The sequence below is a fragment of the Oreochromis niloticus genome, linkage group LG18 (assembly GCF_001858045.2).
Source record: "Oreochromis niloticus isolate F11D_XX linkage group LG18, O_niloticus_UMD_NMBU, whole genome shotgun sequence".
NCBI classification, from domain to species: domain Eukaryota; kingdom Metazoa; phylum Chordata; class Actinopteri; order Cichliformes; family Cichlidae; genus Oreochromis; species Oreochromis niloticus.
Genome location: NC_031982.2, coordinates 7,920,615 through 7,945,505, shown reverse-complemented (window position 1 = coordinate 7,945,505; position 24,891 = coordinate 7,920,615). Strand labels below are relative to the sequence as shown.

General features: G+C 41.9%; 1 protein-coding gene across 3 annotated transcripts; it reads left to right on the top strand.

Moving 5' to 3' along the window:
• The first annotated feature begins 445 nt into the window (after nucleotides 1-445).
• On the top strand, nucleotides 446-24,725 carry sugt1 (SGT1 homolog, MIS12 kinetochore complex assembly cochaperone). Of its 3 annotated transcripts, none has more exons than XM_003453292.5 (13): nucleotides 446-605; nucleotides 707-755; nucleotides 1,453-1,543; nucleotides 1,742-1,811; nucleotides 3,437-3,507; nucleotides 6,952-7,005; nucleotides 10,106-10,134; nucleotides 10,370-10,392; nucleotides 10,675-10,771; nucleotides 12,177-12,284; nucleotides 21,184-21,274; nucleotides 22,144-22,316; nucleotides 23,972-24,725. In XM_003453292.5, exons 1-13 carry the CDS (start codon nucleotides 592-594, stop codon nucleotides 24,071-24,073), a joined length of 972 nt encoding a protein of 323 aa, XP_003453340.1. In that variant the 5' UTR covers nucleotides 446-591; the 3' UTR covers nucleotides 24,074-24,725. The 3 variants fall into 3 exon arrangements, with proteins under 3 accessions (XP_003453340.1, XP_025755881.1, XP_025755882.1); XM_025900096.1 differs by having other exon boundaries at nucleotides 10,367-10,392; XM_025900097.1 differs by having other exon boundaries at nucleotides 455-605; nucleotides 710-755; nucleotides 10,367-10,392.
• The last annotated feature ends 166 nt before the right edge of the window (nucleotides 24,726-24,891 follow it).

Below are 24,891 nucleotides of genomic sequence, written 5' to 3'. Positions count from 1 at the left end.
CACCCCACAGCCGATTCGCTGTCTTATTTCCGTTGTTCTCTGTCTGATTACAGATCCAGCTGATGTTGGAGCATTTCATCCTCACAATGAATCATTGGACATTTTTGTGCTAACATAATAGGTCCATTGTACCATAGCTCTGACAGGAAGTCTGACTGAAGTCTGACTGAAATAAGCCATGTCTCCGTAATTCTCGGATATATTGTATCATTTATGTTTCCTGACCGTCTGGGGGAGTACAAATTGTTTGTGTTTATATTCTATCAGCCCCCATTTTTATTTTCATTAATGGTATTATACATTTGTTGGTGGGTGACCGTATCCAGTTTCAATTTAAACGTTTCTATTCTTTGACAAATCTGCCGCCTAATTCTCTGTCCAGAAAATCGTCTCCTTAAAAAAAAAAAGTTAGCGATAACTCCTCCGGGCCGTTAGGGGGAGTAGAGGCAGTATGAGCTGCGCGCAGCCGGATGTTGACAGGCTCTCTGCTGTGTTTGAGCTGTAACTGTTACCGCTATCACGTTTCTCGTAGTCTCCACATCTAGAACTTTCCTGTCACTCCAGAAACACTGTGCACATCCACAGAAGCAGATGGCAACCGAACGGTAAGTTCATCTAAATCTATCAATGAACTGTTCTTATAGCAGCAGACATTTCTTTTCTTTCAGTTATTTAACGCTAACTTGCTTTTTTTTGTTGCTTTTAGCAGCTTCCCCGATAGCTTCATTGACGAAGATCCACAGAAAGCTCTGCAGGTAAAACACTAGCCTCAGCTAGCCACAAACAAGTTTGTGCGATGCACGGTGGCTCTTGCAGGATGTCCATTTAACTTTAAATTCAGTGGACTTACTCTAGAAAGGAAATTGAGTAATACCTGTGGTGTTTGTGTTTCAGATATTACCAACAAGCTAGCGAAGTTAGCCAACATGTTTGCTAGCCCTATTTAGTTATGAATAAAAGTAATCCCAGAATCGCTTCGTTATCATATCAAACGGTCACCTGTTTCTTTAATACCATTAAGAATTAAATATGTCTCATGCGTGAGGAGGTATTACTACATAACGTTAGCTCGAAATAGTCTGCTGCTGGATACTAGCCCTGTCATCCTGACATGAAGTTGTTAACTGTCAACAGACTTAACCAGTGAAGTTTATTTCTGCTGTTTAAAAAGCCTCTGGTGAATCTGCGGTTATTTATGTGACTAACCGGGGCAGTATTATGAAAATCATTACAGTTTGATTTGCAGGAATAACACAGATTCAAATAGATTTACAGAGAGCTGATTCTTCTATAACGATATCCGACTGCGAAAGTGAAAGTTGCAGATGCATAACAGCTCTACTTTCGATTTAAGCATTTTTCTAGAAGTTTCTTTCCTGCCACAATTCTTGAAGCTGAAAACACGATTTTAAGCCCTTTATACAATAATAGCCACCTCGTTATTATTTTCAGGAGCTTAACGAGGCCTTACAAGGAGACTCAGACAACGCTGAGTGGTTTTGTCAGCGTGCCTATGCCCACATACTGCTCAAGAACTACAGCTGTAAGTCTGCATAGCACATGTGGAAACAGACCACACTAATTGTATTTTTGATGCATTATTAAGTGCATGAACATTATGTGCGCATTACAAATACGTGTTGTTTAGCTTTTGAGGTTTTACACTGCATGTGACTCAGCCTGGATATATGCACTGCATAAAGAAACATAGTAATTTTTTACTTTTGTTTTATGTCCACAGGTGCTGCTGATGACGCCAAGAAAGCACAACAGCTAAAACCCAGCCTCTCTCTTGCTTTCATGCGCACAGGGTATGGACTGTGAAATGCACGCCTTTACATAGCACTTTTCTAGCCTGACTGACCACTCATAGGGCCAAATTTACTAAAAGGGGCAAAATGGCAAGTGAGCACAATCCCCAAATAGTGCTCGCAGGTGTGGTTAGTTTTATAAGCAATGTACAAATATACTTTACAGTACAAGAAAAGCTTAAAAACACTGTGGGCCTTCCTCACATCCATGGCCAATTCAGAATCACCAACCTAACCCACAGGGGTCCACCCTGGCATGCAGATGTTTAGCTCAGTTTAGACTGCACTTCATTTACTGTTTGATATGTTCATCTCACCACTAAAAAAAAAAAGGTAAATTAACTAAAATAATAATTAAAACATGTAGTTTAATTGATTAAAAAATTATCCCTTCTGACACAAACGTACAGCCAGCTTTATTGACAAGATGGGATGAAACCTGCTGTGTATGGCTCATGTTTCTGATGTTATCTGACGGTTGTCACAAAACTTCTTTCAGCTCAGTGATTTCAATTCTGAAGGCCTTTGGTTCAGTGCTCCCCCCACACCCCAAACCTGACCTCTAACTTAAAGGAAAATTTTGAAAACCCGTCCTCGTCCATCAAACAAACTTCGGTCAGAGCTTTGTTTTAACACACAAATCACCAAAGTGGTACTGTCATGCTTTTTCACATTTTCCATTTCAAGCGGGCCTCGGAGGAGTCATCCTTGCCTTCGTCTCATCACGTTTGAACTATTGTAATCCACTCTACTCGGGTCTCAGACAAAATTCAGTCACCTGCCTTCACCTCATTCAAAACAAATTCACAGAGACAAGACAAAGTGATTTAAAGTTGAGCTGATTTGAAGCTTTTTTTAAAGTTGTATTTATTGTTACTTTTAAAACCTTGCATGGGCTCATCCTACCCGCACTGTAGATTTAGTTGGTTGGTGTTAATTGAGCGACTGGCTGCGTTTGTCAGGTCAGATCATTCTGTTCCCACAATACACCTCATTACATAGGTGTTTGAGTGTTTTCTGTTACCATAGCAACTGAGGTTAGCAAACTCAGTACTTTGAAATCACTACTCAATACTTTTCATAGTAAATCTATTTTTACTGCCCCTTTATTATTTCTTTGATTTACTTCTTTTCGTTGTGTTTATTCACCTGTTATTCACACAGCATGTTCAGATTTTATGCCTTGTTTTAATTTGTTGCCTCTTTGTTTTTATATATTTATCATGTTTTGTAAAGCAATTTGTAACTATATTTTATATATTTTTTCTTTATTGTTCTTATTATGTGGTCACAATATAAATTTGGTGTGGTTGCATTATGTAAAACTTCACGTTTTACGCCTTGCAATGTAAGAATTGTCTGAAACCTTTAAAGTTATACTTAAAAATGTAATTTCTAAAACTACCATCCATTCATTTTCTTCCGCGGAAGTGGAAGAAAACTACCAGTGTAGTAAGAAGTCTGATTTCTGCGCTTCCTCAGAAGTTAATGCACAAAAACTACCAAAACATTTTGCTTTAACAAGGTAAATCATACAGATGTTGTTTGTCAGATGAAGCTGCGTTTATTTTTCCAAGATTGCCTGATCTAAGTTCATGTGGCATGTTTTTCTTGCCCAACTGCAGAATAGCCGAATATCACCTGAACAACTATGAGTCAGCGCATGCAGCCTTCACTCAGGGACACCAACTGGATGGTGAGTGCAGCCCATTTTGGCCTCAAGTGCAGGTTCCTTAATTCCACTGTGTACCAACTACTGTTCGCAGCAGTGTCCTGTCCACTTCGCTCTTCTCATTGTTTTCATGGCTAAATTTCGGGCCTTATCTTTAGGGCTTTTTTATTTATTTTTTTTTTTTTAATGACTAACACTGTGATGACCACCTTAGCCAAAGGCATTATGTTTTTGGACATCTTACATCCGTGCGTCACATTCTGGAGAACAAACCTCTTTTTAAAATTTTTTTTATTTTTTTTTCTCTTTCCTCGTATTTGGCACAGATGTTCACTTGGTCTTATGGATGAACTGCATAGGTTTTGTTCATCTGAGGTCAAGGTTACTGTAATCTTAACATAATACCAGAATTATTTTGCGGTTTATGAAACCATTTCAGGGGAATGTTTCATACAGATAAAATAACAAAGTGATGACATTCTGTATTCAAATGGTCAAGTCTGAGAAGACTTGGATGTAGACTGTAATTCACTGATGTAGACAAACTCCACGTTCTCCATTCAGTTCTTACATTAGAAAAGCCTGTGTGTTCTTCACATGTGTGTAGTTGGTGCTTGGGTAGTTCAACATATTTGCAGAGGCATTGCTCCAAATCTTTGCATGTCGTTACCACATGGAGAGCAGTGGAATAGTTGGAAACCATTAGCATTAACAGGGATTGCAGTGGTATCACCTGTGGTTGCCCATCGCAGTAAATCAAATGGAAACCCACCATGAGAACTGTATTAGTGCTACGTATTAGTACTGTGAGTGGTGTCTGATGGTTGTGCTTAACACACAGTACTGGGCTTTTTTTTTTTCTTCTTTTTCTTTTTTCAGTCTCAGGGGCTTCTAGACCTATACACCATCTTAAAGAGGTGTACATACAGGAGGTGACTACACAGACCACAGACAGTCGGTGTCAGTGACATTCAGTAACTTAAAGCCATGGCGGGTGAAATAACTGCTGGCAACATGAGGTGGCTTGTCCTGTGTTAAACTATTCTCAACTTTAAGGCAACAGATCGAATAACAAAGGATACCGTTGATGGACATATGACAGATTAGTAATACAGTTAGGGGTTACCTTGATGACCAGTACCTGGAATGACTGCTAGGGACCAACCGTCAGCTACAAGGCAAACTTCGCAGGCCAAACATGTCCTGTTTGGATGCTTCTTTAGAAGTCTTAAAGCAAGCGTACTTCACTGTCACGTTGTGGCCTTCTTAGGTTTGTCTTTTTTAAATCTAAATCTAACATGTCCTCAGAGTTGTGGTGTATTTGCCTGTGATATAAAATATTGTCATTTTCCAAATTCCAGTATTACAATAATCCCACTAACACTGTTCTAAAAGTTTGCGTGAACATTTTGGGAATTGGATCGGCTGCACATTATTTTACAAGTATTTTCCCAGTACTTGGTGACAAATGTATAACAGGACCTATATATTTAACTGTCTCTCATTTTATGAATGAACTCCATGAATTCAGTTGGGCTTCATTTAAAAAAAAAAAAATTAAATTATGCTAAACTCAGTTGCCAGTCGGCCACTGTTGATTTACCTGGTCACCCCACGCAAGTAAAGTCTTTACATGGGAAGGAATGTTCCAGAAAAATTAAACTTCTCCAGCATACAGTCAGTTAACTATAGCTGGCCTCCATAGTGTGAATAAAGTAATACTAAAGCATTACTGTTGGTTAGGCTTCAGTAGTGTTTGATGAACACATTGTACAGAAATATTTCCTTGCAGTACAAGCTGTCATTGTGCTTCTCACAGGCGAAATTATGGAGCATTGACTGATTAGGGCTTTAATGGCAGTTTGGCAAGTGGCCCGAGTGTCTTCAAGGAGCAGTTAGTGAATTTGTTTTTAGAAGTAAATCAGTGCGAGATGAAGAAAGACTTAAACTGATGTACAGTTAAAAACAAAAAAACAAACATTGCTGTGATGCAAGAACGTTATTTTCCCCACACCTTCTTCGGGCATGTACAGTGATTTGGACATCTGCTTACCAAGTCAGATTATGAGTGGTTTCCTGATTTAGATGAAATGCCTTGAAATGAATGCCTTCAACCTTGATTGGCCTTTACTTAAAGGGGGCATGAAATGCTACACACATAAAGGCTAATTTAACTCACGCAGCCCTGCTCTCAAAAACCAACATAGATGAAGCTGGATTTAAGAAATAAGTGCTTAAAGTTTTGAGAACATGTGTAGCGCCATCTTCTGTCAGTACGAAACGTTCCGTCACGTGGTTGGTTGGGTGCGGCTAATAGACTTATATTAGTTTATGTTAGGGCTGCACAATTTTGCATAAAATGAGAATCACAATTTTTTTGCTTAGAATTGAGATCACGATTCTCTCACGATTTTCTTTTCCAGTATAAATATTTATTGCACTTATTAACTGCACATCAACTTCGTAACAGTTGAGACTGAACATAAAAACAATAAATGAACATAAAAACAGTAAATGTCTCACATTTTGTTGTTGCCGCAAAATGTTCTACTGCTTGTAATTCCGTCTCCACCCTTGCTCGACACTGCGTGTATAGAGCAGGTAGTGCAACATTTGAAAAATAGTTGCAGGACGGCACTGTGTAGCGTTTGTCTAGGGTGTTGATAATTTTCCTAAATCCCTCGTTTTGCACAGTGTTGATGGGAGCCATATCTTTAGCCAGGTGATAAGTGATAGCCTCTGTAATTTCTTTGTGCCTGCGGGAGTTCGACGGGTATGGGGAAGCGCTGTATAAGGTTCCTGTTATTGATGTGGTTGACCGGGACGGATTTTCTCCTGTCACTTTCTTGGCCTTTACAGCTTCGTCATCTCTCACGTGCTCTCCATTGTTTTTTTCCCTGCCAGCTGGCTTCGGTATTACGTGGTATAAGGCACCGCCCTTGTCATTTGTTGAGCAGGAAGAGTGAGCGCTTGTTTTCATGCAGATTATGTCCCGGATCAAAATGCGGTACAATCGTCATCTTTTTTTTCTTTTCTTTTTTTAAAAAAAATCGTTGTCATTTGGAAATGAGATCGCACATAAGTATGAATTGAGATCGCGATTTTCTAACGATTAATTGTGCAGCCCTAGTTTATGTTATCTAACAGGTGACAGAATTGATGGCTCAGAGGAAAATAAGGACACTAACAATAAAAATCAGTTTAAGGGATCACATACGTGCTGCCCTTGGCAGATAGCACAAAAGTGATCGTAAATATCCACCTGTTAGCCGTAATGTTCGGGTTTGTAAAGCACTTTATGAATGAGGACTGATATAAATTAGCTGTGTTGTGCTTCATGTCCTCTTTAAAGCACTTGAGACTTGAGTAACCAGCTACTGATGCAGTTATGTGTTTTCGTAACGACTTTTTGTGTTGCAGAGTTTACTTAGTGTTAAACATGTAAGAGTGTTTATTCTTTTTTTGCAGATTCTGACAAAACCTTTGAGGTCTGGCTCAAGCGGTGTGAGGAGATGATGGGAAGTAAGTAGCTCCCTCTGTACTGTGCAAAAGTCTTGATCCAGCCATTGTTTGCAATAGCTCATCAGGCTTTCTGAAAGTCTTTCAAAGTTTCTCTTTTTCACTCATTTTCAGTCCACTCCTTGTACCTAACAATTTTCAGAAGATTCAGGTTTTATTCTTTCAAGTTCACACTTGACCAGTGAATCTTTTACACATGCAAAATGCATCTAAATCAAGGGATGAAGCAGTGAAATATCTACACATATCAGACAACTTGGCAAAGAGCAATTTCAACCCCGCAGCCATAAAAGGCTGATGGGGTTTGTCGTCACCCCGGTGGGCGGGTGGCATGAACACCCAAGACTGTGAACACGATAACTCGAGAACGAGGCAATATAGGATTTTCAAATTGATATTATAGGTGCATCTTCTAAGAGGCCGAGGGGTAGCACTGGTGACTGCAAGTATTTTTAATTGTCTTTAGGCACTTTGCCATTAGGAGTCTGTAACAAAAACACATTTTATTTCCATTTCTTTAGTTGAATCTTCAGAAAATGCCAATGATAACAGTCTGACATTTTCACACTAACAAGGTGAATCCCGAAGAGCTGTTGTCAGAAAACTTGTCATCGTGTGCACAGTGTGTTTTGTGTGTTTGACCAAAAACGGATAAGATAAAAAGTATCAAAAAGTGCTGTTCTGAAGAAATAGGAAAAGACCTGACACAGGACCTGAGAGATGTGGAAATCGGTGACAATAGGTCTGGTGGACTGATTAGAATTTTTGATTCAAATCATTGTCAGTATGTACAGCAGTGAGTGCTGCAGAACTGCAGTCATGTTGAATATCTGGAAATCTGCTTAATATTCATATAATTATGAACACAGAAAATTACTATTGGATGTCGAGCCCCCATGCAGTAACATCTGAAAAGCATTTGATTGACAACAGCTTCATTGTATAGTAGTGGTGCAACGGATCATAAATCTCACGGTTCGGATCTGATCACGGTTTTAAGTCATGGATCGGATCAATTTTTGGATCAGCAAAAAAAGGAAAAAAAGAAAAAATCTTAACATTTACTTATTAACTTATTTAAGTATTTTTTGCCTATTAAAAACATTCAACTCAAGACTCATTCCACGGAATTATATAAAAACAATTTAGGTGCAGTATAGGGCAGTACAGGGCTTTGTATCTACCACTCCTCTGTGATATAATGAGCGGTCACGGTCACGTAGCTTTCCGTTGACCTGGAGGTCGACCCATTTGTAGTCGGGCAACAGAAGATGCCTGGGACAGCTCAGCCATAACTTTAGACTTTTCCTGCTCATACATGCTTGGTACGATCTTGTCACTGAAGTGGACGCGCAACGGGATATCATAGCGTGGCTCAAGCACGTTCATTATAGTTTAAACCCCTTGTTTTGCACAAGGGAATACGGCCTCCCGTCTGCAGTTAAACACCCCAGTAGCTTTTATAATAGCTTTAGCCCGGTCGGATTGGGGAGCAAAGGGCTGCTTAAATGCCGCAAACTCCTCTACTCCTTCACTTGGAGCGCTAGCGCTGGCCATGACTATTGCTTGACAGACCCACCACGCGCACCATACACATACTTTTTTTTTCCTTCTTTTTTGAATCTTCGGATCACGTGTGTCCCGAACCGTGGAGTGGGATCGGTTCAGATTATGGATCAACCGTGATCCGTTGCACCACTATTGTATAGCATGACAATGACCCCAAACACACTGTCAATGTAGTAAAAGCATGCCTGGATAGAAAAACACACAGTGGAACACTGTCAGTCATGGATTGGCCTCCCCAGAGCCCAAACCTCAACATTTACTGACTTACAGAAATGACAAAAAAAAAAAAAAAAAACGAGTTCAGGCTGTGCTGAAGAATAAAGCTGCCTTTTTCGGTGAAGGTTTCCACATTTCAGTGAGTGACTGCACCTATTTGTAGCAAAATATAAAGAAATTATAGGGGGCTCAAGACTTTTGCACAACACTGTAGTTTTATGGAACTTTGACCAGTAATAATGCATCTGAAGATGGGGGGGGGGGGGGGAGAATCTGTGTTGTAACAGCCTAAATGTAAGTAAACAAAATTGCCTGGGGTACTTTTAGTTCAAACAAGCTTCAGACTTGCAAACTTTAACTTGTGCAGTATATCCTATTTACTGCCTGCCATCAAACGCGCAGCTAAATGGCACAGTCAGGGAGCAGATCAGCCCATCTGATCAAACAAATGAGCACACACACATCCATGGATCTACAGTATGCGCTCACAGTGGTGGAGGCTGAGCTGCTTAGTCCAATAAAAGATGCATGCCATGTCTGCGTGGTGCGTTTCTGTTTGCTGCTGATGCCTGGGCCCTCTGGATCATCTCAAGTAAACAAGAGCATGAGTTTTGACAAACACGCTTCACACCCGCGTGCATACGTACTCCCAGGAGCGCGTGATTCATCAGAGTTAACGTTACTGATGTTTGAAAGCCCCCGATGAGACCCAGCCTCCTTGATAAGCCGGCTTGCAGACAGCATACACACACACGCTCTTACTGCTCACACCGGGAACAGCCTCTTTTTTTTGTCTTTCTTTTTTTTCCTGGTGACTGTGTTTACTGCGAGCAAACACACACACAGCACCTGGTTATTCCATCACATGTGGCACCCCGCATGCATCAGAACACACAGTCGCACACAAGCAGCCCCCCCTCCTTGTCACTTCAAGCTCGACCTCATTAAGACAACATTAACACGCCTCCTATCATCTCATCTATCTATGTAATGAAGTCTGTGAATAATGTATGACAGCATGCTGGTAAACGGTGTTTGGGCTCGCTCGGGCTCACAGGGCTTTTAATGGGCGTGGCTGGACCAGTAAACAAACTGGTGGAGAGGCTCGGAGAGTGTATGTGTGTGTCTGTTTACGTTGTGTTGTGGTGTGCCTATTGTCCGTTATTCACCTATAGATACATTTAAAATTGGCGCCGGAACCTCTGCTCTTATCCAGCAATCTAATAGTCATGTTTTAACAGAGATCAGTGAAGCCAGTTATGGGTGTATTAAATGTTTCGAGCTGAAAGCCCACCTTTTTCCTTTTTTTCCCCTACAGATAAGACACAAAACAACAACGTCAACACGGTGAGTTTCTCTTTGAGGCCACCTGGGGGCATTGTTGCTCTCAGCATCAGCACGGCTTTGTCCACGCTTTGGCTTCAAACAAGGAAGCCATACTAAGCTTCTTTTGTTGTTGTTATGGCTTTTTTTTCACACACCCCCTCCTCATTCCTGTGCTTTTTTGTCTCATCCATTTGCTTTCCCACCACGTCCTCCTCTCTAATTGTCATCTCGTCTCGTGGGCTGAATGACCCAGCAGACACCAGCGGCTCCACCTGTGAAGTAAGTGCACAAATGTAAATACGCCCTATCTGGTATTGCTGTTTATTTATTATACTGATTTAATATTCAACCGAGCCTCAGTGCTTCAAAGCAGCCCCTTTCTTTATAAAAATGTAAATCCCATATACACAGAAAATATATGTTAATGAAGATGGCTGCTTTTTAAAATTATTATTATGCATGAAATCTCCATTTTTGTCGCAATAAGTGGATTAAGGGGTCAAATTCAAATAAGTCTTCCTGTGCCGTTAATTCTTCTGTTTTTAATTGTTCTTCTTTCAGGCACGACTGGTACCAAACAGAATCGCAAGTCATTGTCACAGTGATGGTGAAAAACGTACCCAAGGATGGCGTGCATGTCAGCTTCATGGAAAAGGAGGTATAAACACACACTTGAATGCTGCGTTGAGAGTCTCTGTTTGCTCTGTGTGTGGAGCAGAGATGGGTTAGCTCTTGGGTGTTTCCTCAGGGGGGCCCATTAGATGGGTCTCATACACACACACACACACACACACACACACACACACACACACACACACACACACACACACACACACACACTCCCCATGGACCCAACTATGCCTCCAGTGGTGCCTTGTTAACATTGCCCCCAAAGTACAGATCTAAGAACAATTTACCCTCCCCAGCTTCTCCAACCTCCTAATTGTCTATAGATGGAAGGCATAACTGATCTAGGATCAGCTGCAGAACCCTCTGGGGACAACCTCCCTTTCTTACCCTTTCTTACTCTTTTCCTTTCTGCCTTTCGCCTTCTTTCCCTCTCTCCGAGGGGTAACTGTGGGGCACCCCAGGGAACAGCTTTGTCTTTCCTAATAGAATAACAAACTGAGTTTACCCCATTTCAAAAGAAATTGTTCACTCGCTTCGAATCACACAGTCACTTGTTAAGCTCCTTCCGTGGTGCAAACTACAGATAAGTTCATATATTTTTTACTAGGTCAGTATATACAAAAGAAATTAAAGATGAAAGGCGGCGGTTCCATTTATTTTCCCTGGTGACTGCGTTTGCAGAAGCTGTATACCTACAGACAGCGCAGGAATTCAACTTGAAATGAATATTAAGGCTTTGATAGTTTTGTGGAATTGCCCAAAAGCAGCTTCAGCTAACTTTCGAAGCTTTTATCCCCAGTGAGCTACTTTTTTTCTTTTTTTCTTTTTTCCTCATTCATTATGGGTCCAAAATCAGAAAAGTTTTAGTGAAGCGTTAGGTTGCAGATTACAGTTGAATACACTGCTGGGGCAGTGTGCTGTTGATTCAAAAGGAATGAAATACAAGACTGCATAAGTGTCACATTTGCCAAGTGATGAGCTTGTTAGAAGTGTGAGGGTTTGGGCCGTAGCTGAAGCCCTGTCCCTCTAAAACAACAAGCCGCCCACCTACCCTGCCCGAGTGAGTGACAGGCCGTTAGGAGCTGTCTGACGCCCCCTCGTCACTGGTCACTGCGTGGCTGAGGGGGACAGGTTGAGGATACTACTGGCCGTCACACCAGCCACATCAGATGATCATTCTCATGGACACTCTGACACCTTCGACCCCCCCATCTCTTTTTTTCTAAGGATCGCTGTGCCATAAAATCTGTATACTGATGCAACAATTCCAACTTGCAGATGGTTCCATATTTATTTATTATTTATACTTCGTGGATATGGTCCTACCTCTAAAACCATGTCATATGTGTATATTTTGCAAATAGTTTACTACCAAAGCTAATGCCAGTATATGAAGGGTAATAACTTACATCTTTTGTGTGTGATGCCTTCAGATGTCTGCCACAATACAGCTGCCGTCAGGGGATAACTACAACCTCAACCTCCACCTCCTGCACCCTGTTGTCCCCCAACAGAGCAGCTTCAAGATCCTCACCTCTAAGGTATCACTTTAACTTTAGCTAGCGGAGTTAATGTGCTGTAAAAAATCTTTAACTGTTTCCCCCTTGGACACCTACTTAGTTCGGAAAATACAGCTTTACCCCCTGAGTGGTTTCTGTCACATGACTTCAAGCCTGACTTCAGAACATAATGATTGCGTGTGATCAGAATTTGGTAAGGGTGATCTCTAACTAGGGCTACCCTGGGGAAAACCCAATGGTCAACAAACCATGTCTTTGTTGATATTTAATGATGTGGCAAAACCCGTCATTAAGGGTACGAGAACAGTCGTCAAGGGTCAAATATCATCTTTGTGGGGGAAACGCTTAAAATCCCCACCATTGTTTTTAACAGTAGCAGCTGTGCATAGTTACATCCAGCATGTTTTTTGTGTTTTGACAGGTTTAAGACTTCTTAAATTTTCTTTTTTTTTTTTTTATCAAGACCAATTCATAAAGCAGAACCAGACCACACGTATCAGACCTGCCGTTGTGTTAAGGGTCCATTGTTCTCTAAAATGTACTTTGAAAATATTGAGACGTGTGTATTCTGCTTGCTTTTTGTCCAGTCTGGGGTCACAGTGACCCCGGCTGACCAACACTCAAAGAGCTGAGATGATAAATGGCCTCATACAGGGGTGATGATGTGCTTGCCAGGATACAGTTTATCATTGCCAGGTCATTTCTGGATTCTTTTTGAAGTTTTTAAAAGGTCTATTCAAGCCACGGAGAATTTAGGAAATACTTTGAGATCCTTTCTGTACACAGCAGACTTGGCTTTGGCAGAAAATAAGTCTCTGTGCCACTTTACAGGTTTTTTTTTTAGTAGCAAAAACATAAACAAACGAGGAAGAAACAACATTTTCAGGTCATAGAAACACTTCTGCTGAGTTTTTGAAAGTCAACGAAAAGTCATTGAATTTTACTTGGAATGATTGGGAGCACTGTGTTTATCCCTGCCACGCCAATAGTTCCTCTCAACAATAAAGCAGCAGACTATCAAACATGTCGGGGGTTGCGTTTTATGCCGCTGTAAAGGGAATAGGATGTAGTAATGCTGCACGCTGTAGAAATGTGGTTACTGCTCTGAAGTGCAGATGCATCGGACGGCGTGTTGGTTTCTGTGGATTCAGACTTTTCTTTATTAAAAAGAAAAGATAATGAAGCGGGTGTCAGATGGCAGTAAAAAGGCAACGAGGAAAAGCGTGCTAATGCGAGTTTAAGCAGCTTAGTGAAATTCTGACCGATCATTACTTTGGTTACCACTCTGAGATCAACATCTTAATCTCTCCGGTGATTTAAAGCAGTATAAAGTAGACTGTCGCTACCTATAATTCCTTAATGCTGGTAAAGCTCACTGCAGCTGGAGCAGAAATGAGAAAATCCACTCTGGCTGTATACAGTGCAGCTCCTGCGGAGACATTAGTGCAGTTCATCTGTGCAGCTAACAGGAGATTCACACATATGCACAAATCCTCACTCCTACACACACACACGGCTGTACTCGCAGAGTTCCTCAACCCTTTTTAAGGTGATTATGGACCTAATGAGTAGGAAGGGCACTTTTTACTATAGACTAATTAGTGTATATTATAGAAGATGTGGGTTAATGAGTGTGCTGGCTGAGTGTGTGCTGATTCAGGGTTTAGACCCCTGTCAGGCTTTAGCCTGCAGATCAAAAAACAGCCTTCTGTGTGACTTGTTTTGATTGGTTGGTTGTGTTTTTTTTCTTCATCATTAAGGAGGGGATTTGGCTTTTTTTAGGGCATTGATCATTCTGGTCTTGTCAATACAGAACTCCATCAAGCTTTGCTCTTTTCTCTTGACTCTTGTTTAAGAAGCATCTGTAGATGCTGCCTTTTTCAAGTTATTTGGTTTAAAGAAATCAGCTCCTCAGAATGTAAGTTATACTAAAGAAATTATAGAACTATACAAGTTTCTGGGCTGAATATTGAACCTCAACAGTTTTTTTTTTTTTTTTTTTTTTTTTTTACCCAGCCAGTTAGAGTTGAGTTGCTCATTTTTTGATCAGTTTTCCTGACTTTTAGATTTAACATGTGAGTCTTACATATTTGAAAAGTCAGTAAATATGTGATATTGAAATGACTCCCATCGTTTACTTACCAAAGTTAGACTCGACATGGAGAAAAAGTTTATCGCCTATAGTTGATAAAATTATAATCTTCCGAAGTATTCCATCTGCAGGTAGCTGACCTTTATGGGAAATGAAAAAGAGATGAACAAAATGTACCGAAGCCACCTACAGAAGCAGAGAGTGATGGAATGAAAATGGTATTTATGCAGATGATTAGAATACTAAAGATGAGTCTACTCATCGGCGTTATATAAATGTCTTATCAGCAGACAGAACAGCACTGATGAAGCGTGTTGTGATTTATTTTTTTTCTTCCCCCAAATACAATTATCATTAAGTTTGCATTCAGGCTTGATGAACACACTCAACAACAACCCCGCCTCTTGTTTGTTTGATGCAAAGTACTGGGTTTTGCTCAGGTCTTGGTCTTGCCTCTGTGCTATGTTTAGCTACATCAGCTAGCTGTGAGGATTTTGAACGCAAACATGTCTGTTGCAAATTGCATGACCTGAACAAAGTGAGCGGACGCTAAGAGACGTGTAAACCTGCGTTAAGATGTCTTTCATTTAACAGCCTTTTCTTAAATGGAGTTTGCGTACTTAAAAAGCCTGCTTTTTAAGACCTTCTCTAATGAAAATCAAGTCTGTGACCTTGGTGATGCGTCTATACTTTTAGTGAGTCATTTATGGGTGTGCTAGCCTCACTTTCCTGCTCTCACACACAATCGTGCAGTGGAGCCAACAACAGAAAGGTAAAATGAAATATTAATCAAGTTGAAGAAAACACATTGACGATAAACAAGATGAAAAATAAATAAGAAGAAAATAAAACACATTGTTTTTCCTGTTCAAAGAGAAAAGGAAAAACAAAGAAACTGTTTGCATTGGAGGCGTGAAATACATCCACACTGTCGAATCCTGTGCTGTTAGCTTCCTCCACGCTGTGTTAGCTCGCCCGTTTGAAAACCGGCGCACTGAACACACTTGTTGTTAGAATATCTGATATTGCTTTTTGGTCCAGGGTCGGACACATAGCTGATCCAAGTATAGGATTGGAACATCTGTGATCTATGTACACTCAAGAAGGTAAAAGTGGGACTTTATCTGGTAAAAAGGTGTCACCCGTTGAGATGAACCTACCTCACTCCCATGATGTCAAATCCAGTTCTCTATGAATAGGACTAAGCTGCAAAGCAATTCTGGTATAAGTGGCACAACTACAGTGATAAATTTTCCAATTTAGAGGCCCAGCAAAAGAAAAACAAAAAATAAAACCCAGCAAACAAACTCAAACAAAATCACTGGAAAAAGAGCGACTCAGAATTTGGTCGGTAATGTTATAAGTAATATTCGGAAAGTGTGAAATGTTCAAGAGATGATCTGACCCAGGCGTCTGACCATCGTCAGTTTGTCTCTTTTCAAACTGGGTCAAATCCTCACACTTGCCCATTTTTCCTGCTTCTAACACATCGACTCTGACTATTAAATGTTCACTTGCTCCCTAATATATCCCACTCACTAACAGGTGCCACGATGAAGAGATAATCTGTGTTATTCACTTGAGCTGTCAGTGGTCATGATGTTATGCCTGATCAGCGTATACCCAGAGTGCTGCGAGCATCCAGGTATCTTGTGGAGGAGGCTTGGAGACTTTCTCCAGCATATACAGAGGCGGCGTCTTCTAATGTGTTCAAGTGAATCTTTTAAACAGATCAACTTGATGCACACAGCTCGTTTCTTCAGTCCCCAGTTGATTGATCGAATTAAGCCTGTTTTTGTCTGTTAGATCAATACTTGTATATAAATATATATCTCACAAGCAAAAACAAATCAAAAAAAGGTTTGTCTCACAAGATTTAGTATTGTATAAACATCTCAAAAATCTTTAAGCAAGCTGAGCCAGAGTGCACCTGAAAGCAACGAGGGGAGTTATTTAAGTTTACTTTGCAGCAAGGCCACAGGGGGAATGAAAGGGCAATACACGACGGTGGGTGCTGGAATTACATACTGTATGGTGTCAAAGAAGCAAAAAGCATAGAAATGGAGCACCGCATAACCCGTATGTCTCTCTCTATATATGTGACGTCTGTATTGTGAGCATTATATCCACTGGCTCCACTGTGTCGAATAGAAGCTGACCTGCACAGAAACTGCCCCCTTTCAAAAAAAAAAAGCCACACTTCCTCTTACTCGCTTTCTCACTTTTCCATGGCAACAGCAGACACTGCATACCAGAGGTGCACGTGGGTTGCAGCTTAAACAAGGGCTCAGTCTTAGAGAGACCGCAGCTGAAGATGGTCTTAGACTCCCTCTCCACCCACTGTTACGGTCTTATTTTTTTATTTTCAGGCCTTTTTTCCCTTTATCCTCATTTACCTCCTTTTTCTTTTGCTAATTTCATTATGGCTCTCTCACAGACAAACATACCTTCTGTCATTCTCTCCGTGTGTGTGTGTGTGTGTGTGTGTGTGTGTGTGTGTGTGTGTGTACACTGATAGAAACACAAACACCTCCCTTCAGGATAACAAGAGAGGGTGTTCTCAAACCTTCCTCCTGTCCCACAAAGACCCAACTGTTCCCTGGTCCAGTAGGCTCCTCGGGCACACACGGACCCCTTCCCCATGCACACATCACTCCAACAGTATAAGCCCTCATTGGCGATTCAAACGTTTAAAATGGCATACGAACTCCTAACTCTTTATAAACTGGATGTGTGCGAGCCCATGCGCATGACAGCGTGAGAAACCCCCTGAAATACTGAGCAGCTTTCTCGATGCATGTCTCATTTAAATATTTTGGAGCCGTTTCGTCTTTTGAAGCCAGGAAGCCACTGGGGGGATAAAAACATTCAAATGAACAACGGCATCAGCAAATCAAGTTTCTCCAGATTGGCATGCATCCCTAATGAGCGTTTAAAAAAGGAAAAAAAAAAAACTGCATTTCCCTCAGAGCTGTTGACTCACAACCAATGTTGGTCGGTCTGTCTGTCTCTGTAACAGGCTGCCCTGGACTCTGTGCTCCACAGTGTTTACGCTTCATCTCCCCGCTGTCTTTAAAGACAACTTAGCAGGGGGAAGCTAAGCTGGGCGTGCACGCATACACACACACACACACACACACACACACACACACACACACACACACACACACACACACTGGTACAATGACAGAGGCTGAACAGTAATCTTTCAACACACTTGTGCCATTTAAAGGAACTATTTGAAGTGTGCACGTGTGCGCGCGTGTCATCTCTAGCACATTATCGTCAGTGCGACCTCGTCCTGTCCTCCATCACGGCAAACATTCCAACCGCAGGGGTCACCGTGACAACGGGGAGCCAATTACACACCAGTGTGTTTGATCAGAACAGACGGCTGACACGCACACGTGGGCGTGCACGCAAACACGCCGAGTGGTATCGAAATGAGCGCTCGCTCCTTCGTTCAGCTCGAAACTCATCTCTTTTGGGCGAACGGCTAAAGTGGCGTCTCCCCTCTTTAATTTGCACGCCTGTCAACGTCGAAGAACGTTTATGTGTATTTCATTTGTGTCCTTTTTAGCTGAGCTTGTTTCAAAATCCGCAGGCATCTGGGGGAAAAAGAGGGAGAAGATGCCGGGGCACCCTAGCAGGAAGGGGGGGGGGTGGCGGAGCGGAGCAACGATGGCTACAAACACATGTGACAAGCGACATGGGACCTCAGTGCCCCTCTGTAAATAGCATGTGTGCGTCTGTGTAGCACAGTATTGTATAGTCCAGCCTCTGGGGTCCTGTGGGTGGTGGCCCCTGATTGTGGCTCTGCTGTCACATCCCTTTACAAGCCTGTCATACACACAGAAACACACACAGAGAAACACACACACGGCGCCTGGCCTGCCATGTCCCTTAAAAGCTAGGAAACGCAGATGTGGCAGCAGATTAATGTTGTATGTCCTAGGAGCACACACACACACACACACACACACACACACAGTGTCAATTCGATGCACATCGCTACAAAAATATTATGTCTGGTAATTCCAAGTAAATACATTTAATTCTCTCAGTCTTTGATCGTTTGCCTTCACTGTTGTTTAGGAAAACTTAAAACTTTATAGCTTTCCAATTTAATGACAGATAGAATTCGATTACTGTATTTTTGACACCGCTCCTTCATTGGATTGCACAAAAAACATCACATGATTAAAAAAAGAAAAAGAAAAAAAAGATGAAGACTTCTCTAAATGGACTACATTTTGTTTTGAGTCACTAGTGCTGCTACAAAAGCGGTGCTAGGCTGAACACCAGTTATTGGTTATTTGAACTAACGGTCTGATCCGCGCACGAGTCTTCAAAGCATCACGAGACCACTAACGGAGCTCAAAAGGCATCTACGCCCCAGACTGCAGGTGGATCTGTCAAAAACAAGTGTTTAATATGCCGTGGGGAGCGTTCGCAAAGCCTAACTGATCGGCAAGCTTCACTAAATAACCGTAGAAACGTCTCCGGGATCATTTAAAAATTCTTTACGTTGCATTTTGGCCATCTGTTCGTGTTTTTGAAAAAATTATGTATGACTGGTAGATCTTAAATTACTGCGTTTCCAGTGAACTGGAGCGTGTGTGTGTGTGTGTGTGTGTGTGTGTGTGTGTGTGTGTATAGCCTTTAGCAGATAAAAAGCTGTAGCACTCAGCATGCTTTAGTGTTGCAGTGTGGAGAGAAAGTTCACGGTTCTCCACCCGAGAATGATCTAGAATGCAAACACGAGCTAATTTGATGAGTACATCATCCAGCTTTTACAGTGCGTGAAGTTTCCGCTCGCTGTTGGAAGTGAAGCTCACTAAATTGAAGTTTTTAAACAAAAATGCACCCTGGGAGTTGTAGTTAAGTTTGCACACTGGATAACTATAGCTCTGCTTTCTAAAAGCAAACCTTTTTGGATGCTCAGAAAATTGATGACAGTCCCTTTATTTGTTAAAGCTGAGAGTCTGTGATTGGTGTACAGAAGCAAAAATGCAAAAACTGTGTGTTGGCTCAAACGTGTGGAGCCATGTTGAAAGTCTTTTCTGTGGCGGTCTTGCTTATTTAAGCAATGCAATGACAAAATACATTTTACATGTATTATTAAGGCAGCAGACAATTGAAAATATGACACAGTTTCTCGTTTTTGATCTTTTAAGATGTTTTCTGTGTGCTGTTTTTAATTAAACTTGGGCTTTTAAATAATTAGCAAATGACTGCATTCTGTCTTTATTTTCTATTTCACACAGCATCACAGCGGCTGTGATTTTTGAGAGAATCAGATATCTCCCAGCACAGCTCTTCATGTTCCTACTGATAAGTTGATTAAGAGTTACACGCCAACCCGAGGATTAAGCTGCTCCACAGATGGTTGCGTAACATGCGCGAGATGAGGGGCGAGACACAATGAGCAATTTGCATATGCCGAAAACAATGCACGTTTTCAGGCTGCCTCACTTCACTTGGAAGATGTTCAAACTGTTGCAATTCTTTGCAGTGACAAAAAGTGAAGAAAGCAACAAAACAGAATCGGCGCTTGAATTGTGTGTCAATATTAAATTGTCATTTTTTTCCAAAAGAAATTTTGGGATGCGAGCCCCTTTTTAATTCTTAGAAACTTTCTGACAGGCACTTCTTTTGAAGCATGCCAGCCTTTATGTTTGTGCGAGTACCTGGGGGTGAGTAGACGGTGTACTAGAAATTAAGAATTCTCCCTTTTCGCACAATCCGACTGGTCTGCTTAAAACGGCAATGAATTATTCCAGCAGTAACCTGTATTCTCAGGGGACACCTTGTGTTTTTGGGGTTTTTTTAAGCTGTTCAGCCCTTTGCAGCTGAGCCCAAAAGTTAATTTCGGACACTGCACAGATGCCTCGCCGTGTGCACCAGGCCCTTTGTGGAGCAGAAAGCGCTGACACACACCAAAGCGATCTATCAGTGTAAAGCCACTCGCACTAGCTCATCACCTCGGCGGAGAAGCTAGCAGCGATCATACTGTCTCATTTCCCTCAATCTGCTCCCCTCGCTCACACCTCACTCCGTGTCAGTCAGCCTCCCTGCCTCCCCGTCCCTAACCTCGTCTACCTCTTGCTTCCCGTCTCCTCTCTTGGCACCCTCATAAATGAATAATCACATCGCCTAGCAGAGCAGAAATGTTCCTTAATTGCGCCGACATCACCAGCTCTGTCTTTCACATGCACACATATCAAACGCACGCACCATTAATGGGTGAAAGTGGACTCTGTGTGTGTGTGGAAGGTTTGTGGGAGGCGGGGGGACGCATGGAGCTGCTGCTCGCGTGTCTTGCTGCTATGTGCCCTGTCAGTGTGGCTCAGTGTTAAAAGCATGTGTCCATGTCCTCTCTCCCCTCATTGTTTTCTTCCTCTACCATGTTCTCCCGGTGTAATGATTCGGATCAGATGCTGCTGTGTGGAATTAGGATCTCCCGCCCTCCTCCCCCTCACGCTCCATCTCTCACACTGGCCCCTCTGGCTGACAGGCATCTCGTTAGTGCAGTATGTCTGTCAGTGAGGTTTGAGATTGAGCTGTGCCCCCGCATATCCCTGATGTGTCTCTCTCTCCCGCTCACACACACACACACAAAGTTGACGCCGGCTCTGAACAAGCCGGTCTCTCCGGCCTCAATAATGATCTGATGTCCCGTACTTTTAAGCTGTCACTTTAGTGGAAGAGTTATTTTCGTGGTACGCACCAAAGACAACATTTTTTTTCCTTTCTTTTTGCTTCTTTTTAAGAATCGTTAACTCCCTTTTTCTCCTCTCATGTCTTCCTCCTCTTCTCCTCCGTTAGGTGGAGATCAAGATGAAGAAGACGGAAGCCGTCAGATGGGAGAAGCTGGAGGGAGAAGGACACGAGTCCAGCGTCAAACACTTCAATCCAAGTCAGTCCGCAGCTTCGACATTTGCCCTCTTCCACCCCACCTCCCACCACCACCACCACCAGACTGTTCTCCTGTCTCTCTCCTTTTCTCCCTTCTTATTTCTCCCTCTCTCTGCAAAGATCAGTATAAGCTCCTGTGTTTGTCTGTTCTGCACTAAAATGAGAGTGGGCAGTCGAGCCCTGCTAGAGTCTTTCATTAGTCTGACGGCGAAAGTAGGCAGTGAGAGGGAAAGGTATGACAGCGGAGTATGACTCAGTATTTTAGCCCACACATTCCTATTACTGACAGGATTAATTACTTATGTAAGTGTGTGTTTGAAAGGGGGAGTAAAAGTTAAGTGGGGAGCCAAACTATGTTGTTTTTTTTCCCTCCAGCTCATTCTCTAGGACGTCTTGTTTATTAGCGCTTGCTTTTAAATTGGACTGCGGTTTCATTTAAACATCATATTTGACATTTTATTTTTATGGCACGGCATCTCAGTTTGTCCACACTTGGCCTGAATCTGTCTACTGTGCGTCTTGCTGCTGTATTTATGTAAATCTGCGTCTGGATTACATTTCCTGCTCTCCCCCCATCCCGCCATCTCTTGTTGGGATTATGGTGGGTGTATTGCATCCAGAAAAATATAGAAATCAAATCACAATGGGATTCTTCGCCATTTAAGTCGGACGATTCGGTGGCAAGGAGAGTGAAATTGGTTACGAGCTGACAGCTGAGTCTGTGCGCTGTGATTGGATGATAAAAGTCAGCGTATTTAATTAAAAATGAACATTTGAAGTGTTTTCACAAAAGCCGTGAGCTCTTTTTATTTGGGCTCTGATGGAATTCAAAGATTTCTGCTCAATGACTCTGCGTTCTTTCTTCATCAGACCAGTACCCCACATCGTCCCACTACACCCGCAAGTGGGACAAGTTGGTGGTGGAGATAAACGAGGAGGAGAAAAATGAGCAGGTGGAGGGAGACGCGGCACTCAACAAGCTCTTCCAGCAGATCTACTCGGATGGTTCAGACGAGGTCAAACGAGCCATGAACAAATCCTTTGTGAGTATTAAGTTTAACCTGTGTTACGCATGTTTCACACTGAAAACAGTCGTACACGTGCTCGTTCGCAAAAACGATCTCTTCTCAGTTCTAAAAGGAAAGGTTTCGTTTTCCTTCCTCACTGCCTCCATTGTAGAATCGGTGTATTGGTGTCTGCTTAGATGGCCACCTTTTATTTGAAGTGAACTCTGAGACGCATAACGGAGATCAATAAGTTTAATCTTTGTAACCTGAGCAGCCCACGTCTGGCCCTTCCTGTTTCATTTTTAAATCAGTTACACTTTTAAACCAAATCGATCCAATCTGGCAGCTGCTGCCACAGAACATCATATTTACAGGCTTTTGCAGTCTAACGTGTTACGTTTGCACAAGTTTAATACAGGTAAAAACCTGTGTTAATTTGTGCTGTTATTTGCATAATTTAATGATAATTTATTATTTTGAATCAGAATTGAAATCATGAAGAGAACAGAAAAACATTTCTTTTTTTGCACTTTTCTTTCTTTTACTTAAAAAAAGCTTTAAAAAAGTTATTTTAAACACTTCCCTCTGACCGACAACAACACAGAGCTCTGGTCTCTGAAAACAGTAGAAGGAAATTAACAGTTTATGCTTGCTGACAGCTCTGAGACAGCTTAACTAACCCAGACTAGATGTAAAGTTGGCCAGTTAGCAAATAACATATCAGGTCTTCTGAAGAAAAAAAAATCGGTTGAATATTTCAATGTTGTTGCTGTAGATCCTCAACCGATCATTTGGCATTACTGGGGTATTGTTTTTGTTTTTAAAGAAAGCCAGTGATCTGCCACATTGGTTCCTCCAGTCCGTGTATAGACTCGCTCAGCTCTGTTAGGTTTTGGAAAGACAGTCGCCCAAAATTGTAATTGGCAGGTCAGATGTTTGGCCCAAAAAAAGCAAAATCATTAATTGGAACTGACCAAGACAATTATAAATTTGACTTTTGGCCCCTCAAACTTTTGTTGTTGACTGTTAGTTTTCTAGCATGCCCATGTTCTTAATTGACAGCAACCCACAGACTTACACAAACATCTAATTGCAGCAACAATTATGAGAATAAGTTCCAGGTTTAAAAAAATGCTCTCATTTTCTTTAGTTAAAGCTTTAGCGGAGCTATGAAAATGCAAAGCTCCATCAGTAATTATTTACACAATTCTCATTATATTGAGTGAAAACACACACACACACACACACACACACACACACACACACACACACACACACACACGGGGTTGATTGATGCAGCAGGAACAGATTGTCTCGTTAATGAGCGTGTATTAAAGTGTAATGAAGGAAGTGTGTATGATTGCAGCCAAATGTTGATGGATGAAGGCGTGGATGGGCATTCATTAACGATATGATCTCATGATGCTGAAGAAAAAAGTATTTACTGTCATTTCCAGCATACAGCCTGAAGCCAGCGGTGCTTCGGTGTGATCAGTTGTCATTTCTGCATTTAGCTTAAACATCTTAAACACGAGTTCTTGTTACCAAACATCAGGACAATGAAAAGTTAAAGGGTTACCAGTCACCTTGTACTTCAGCTCTGCTGCGGTGGACTTACCTGAGGCTCACTAGCAGAGAGAAAGTGTTGCATAACTGCTACTGAAAACCTGTGACTTCTCCTCTTTGTGCAGATGGAGTCAGCTGGTACGGTCCTGACCACCAATTGGGGAGATGTAGCCAACAAGAAAGTGGAAGTGAAACCGCCCGATGATGCAGAGTATAAGAAGTTCTGAGCATCCCCTACTTCTCCATCACTCCCCCTCCCCTCCCCCACCTCAGTTCATCATCTTTCTTCAAATCTGTCCACCTGAGCTACAGCGAGATTCGTCGTCGTCGCCCTGCAGCCTGCATGGCAGTCCACTGCTTCGCCTCTTCTTCGTGTTCGTCACTAAGTGCAGGGAGCCAAGCATTCCCTCCATCACCCAAGCAAACTACATATGGCCTCTTCTCTGCAATATATGTTTGGTTAATTAAGATGATCTGTTGAAAGGATTGATCAACATTACCTGATTTCTTTTAAAGGCCAATGAACTCAAAGGGAACTGAGATCGGGCTTAAAATTGACACGCTTCAACTTCCTCCTGCCCCTCCTAATCACTCACAGCCTTTCTATTTGGGAGCCTTCTATGACTTTGCAATATTAGTACTTGCATAAAAATGTAAAGTTGCTAAAACATATGTGAACACTACCTTTAAACCAACTGATTGTGTTTCACAGATCATGCTTTTTTTGTTTTCCTCCTCTCTTTTGCACTCAGTGAAAACAGCAATCCTCTGCAAAAACAACTTATCTGGAAAGTGTGCGACATGTCTGGCTCGCCACCGGTCTCTCTCTCTGTGGGATTCAAGCTTCAGTGTAAATAAAAGATTTGGCTCACAAACTTTGCCCCGTGTTTTATGGTTTCTTGTCTCCCGGAAACCGTTTTCAGGCAGCTCGGAAAAGTCTCGCTCGAACACAAAAACGGCAATACATTACAACAGGGAGCCGTGCTCCGTGATTATGTGCTGGGAGCGATGAAATGTGGTATTACTGATATGAGCGCAGGCAGTT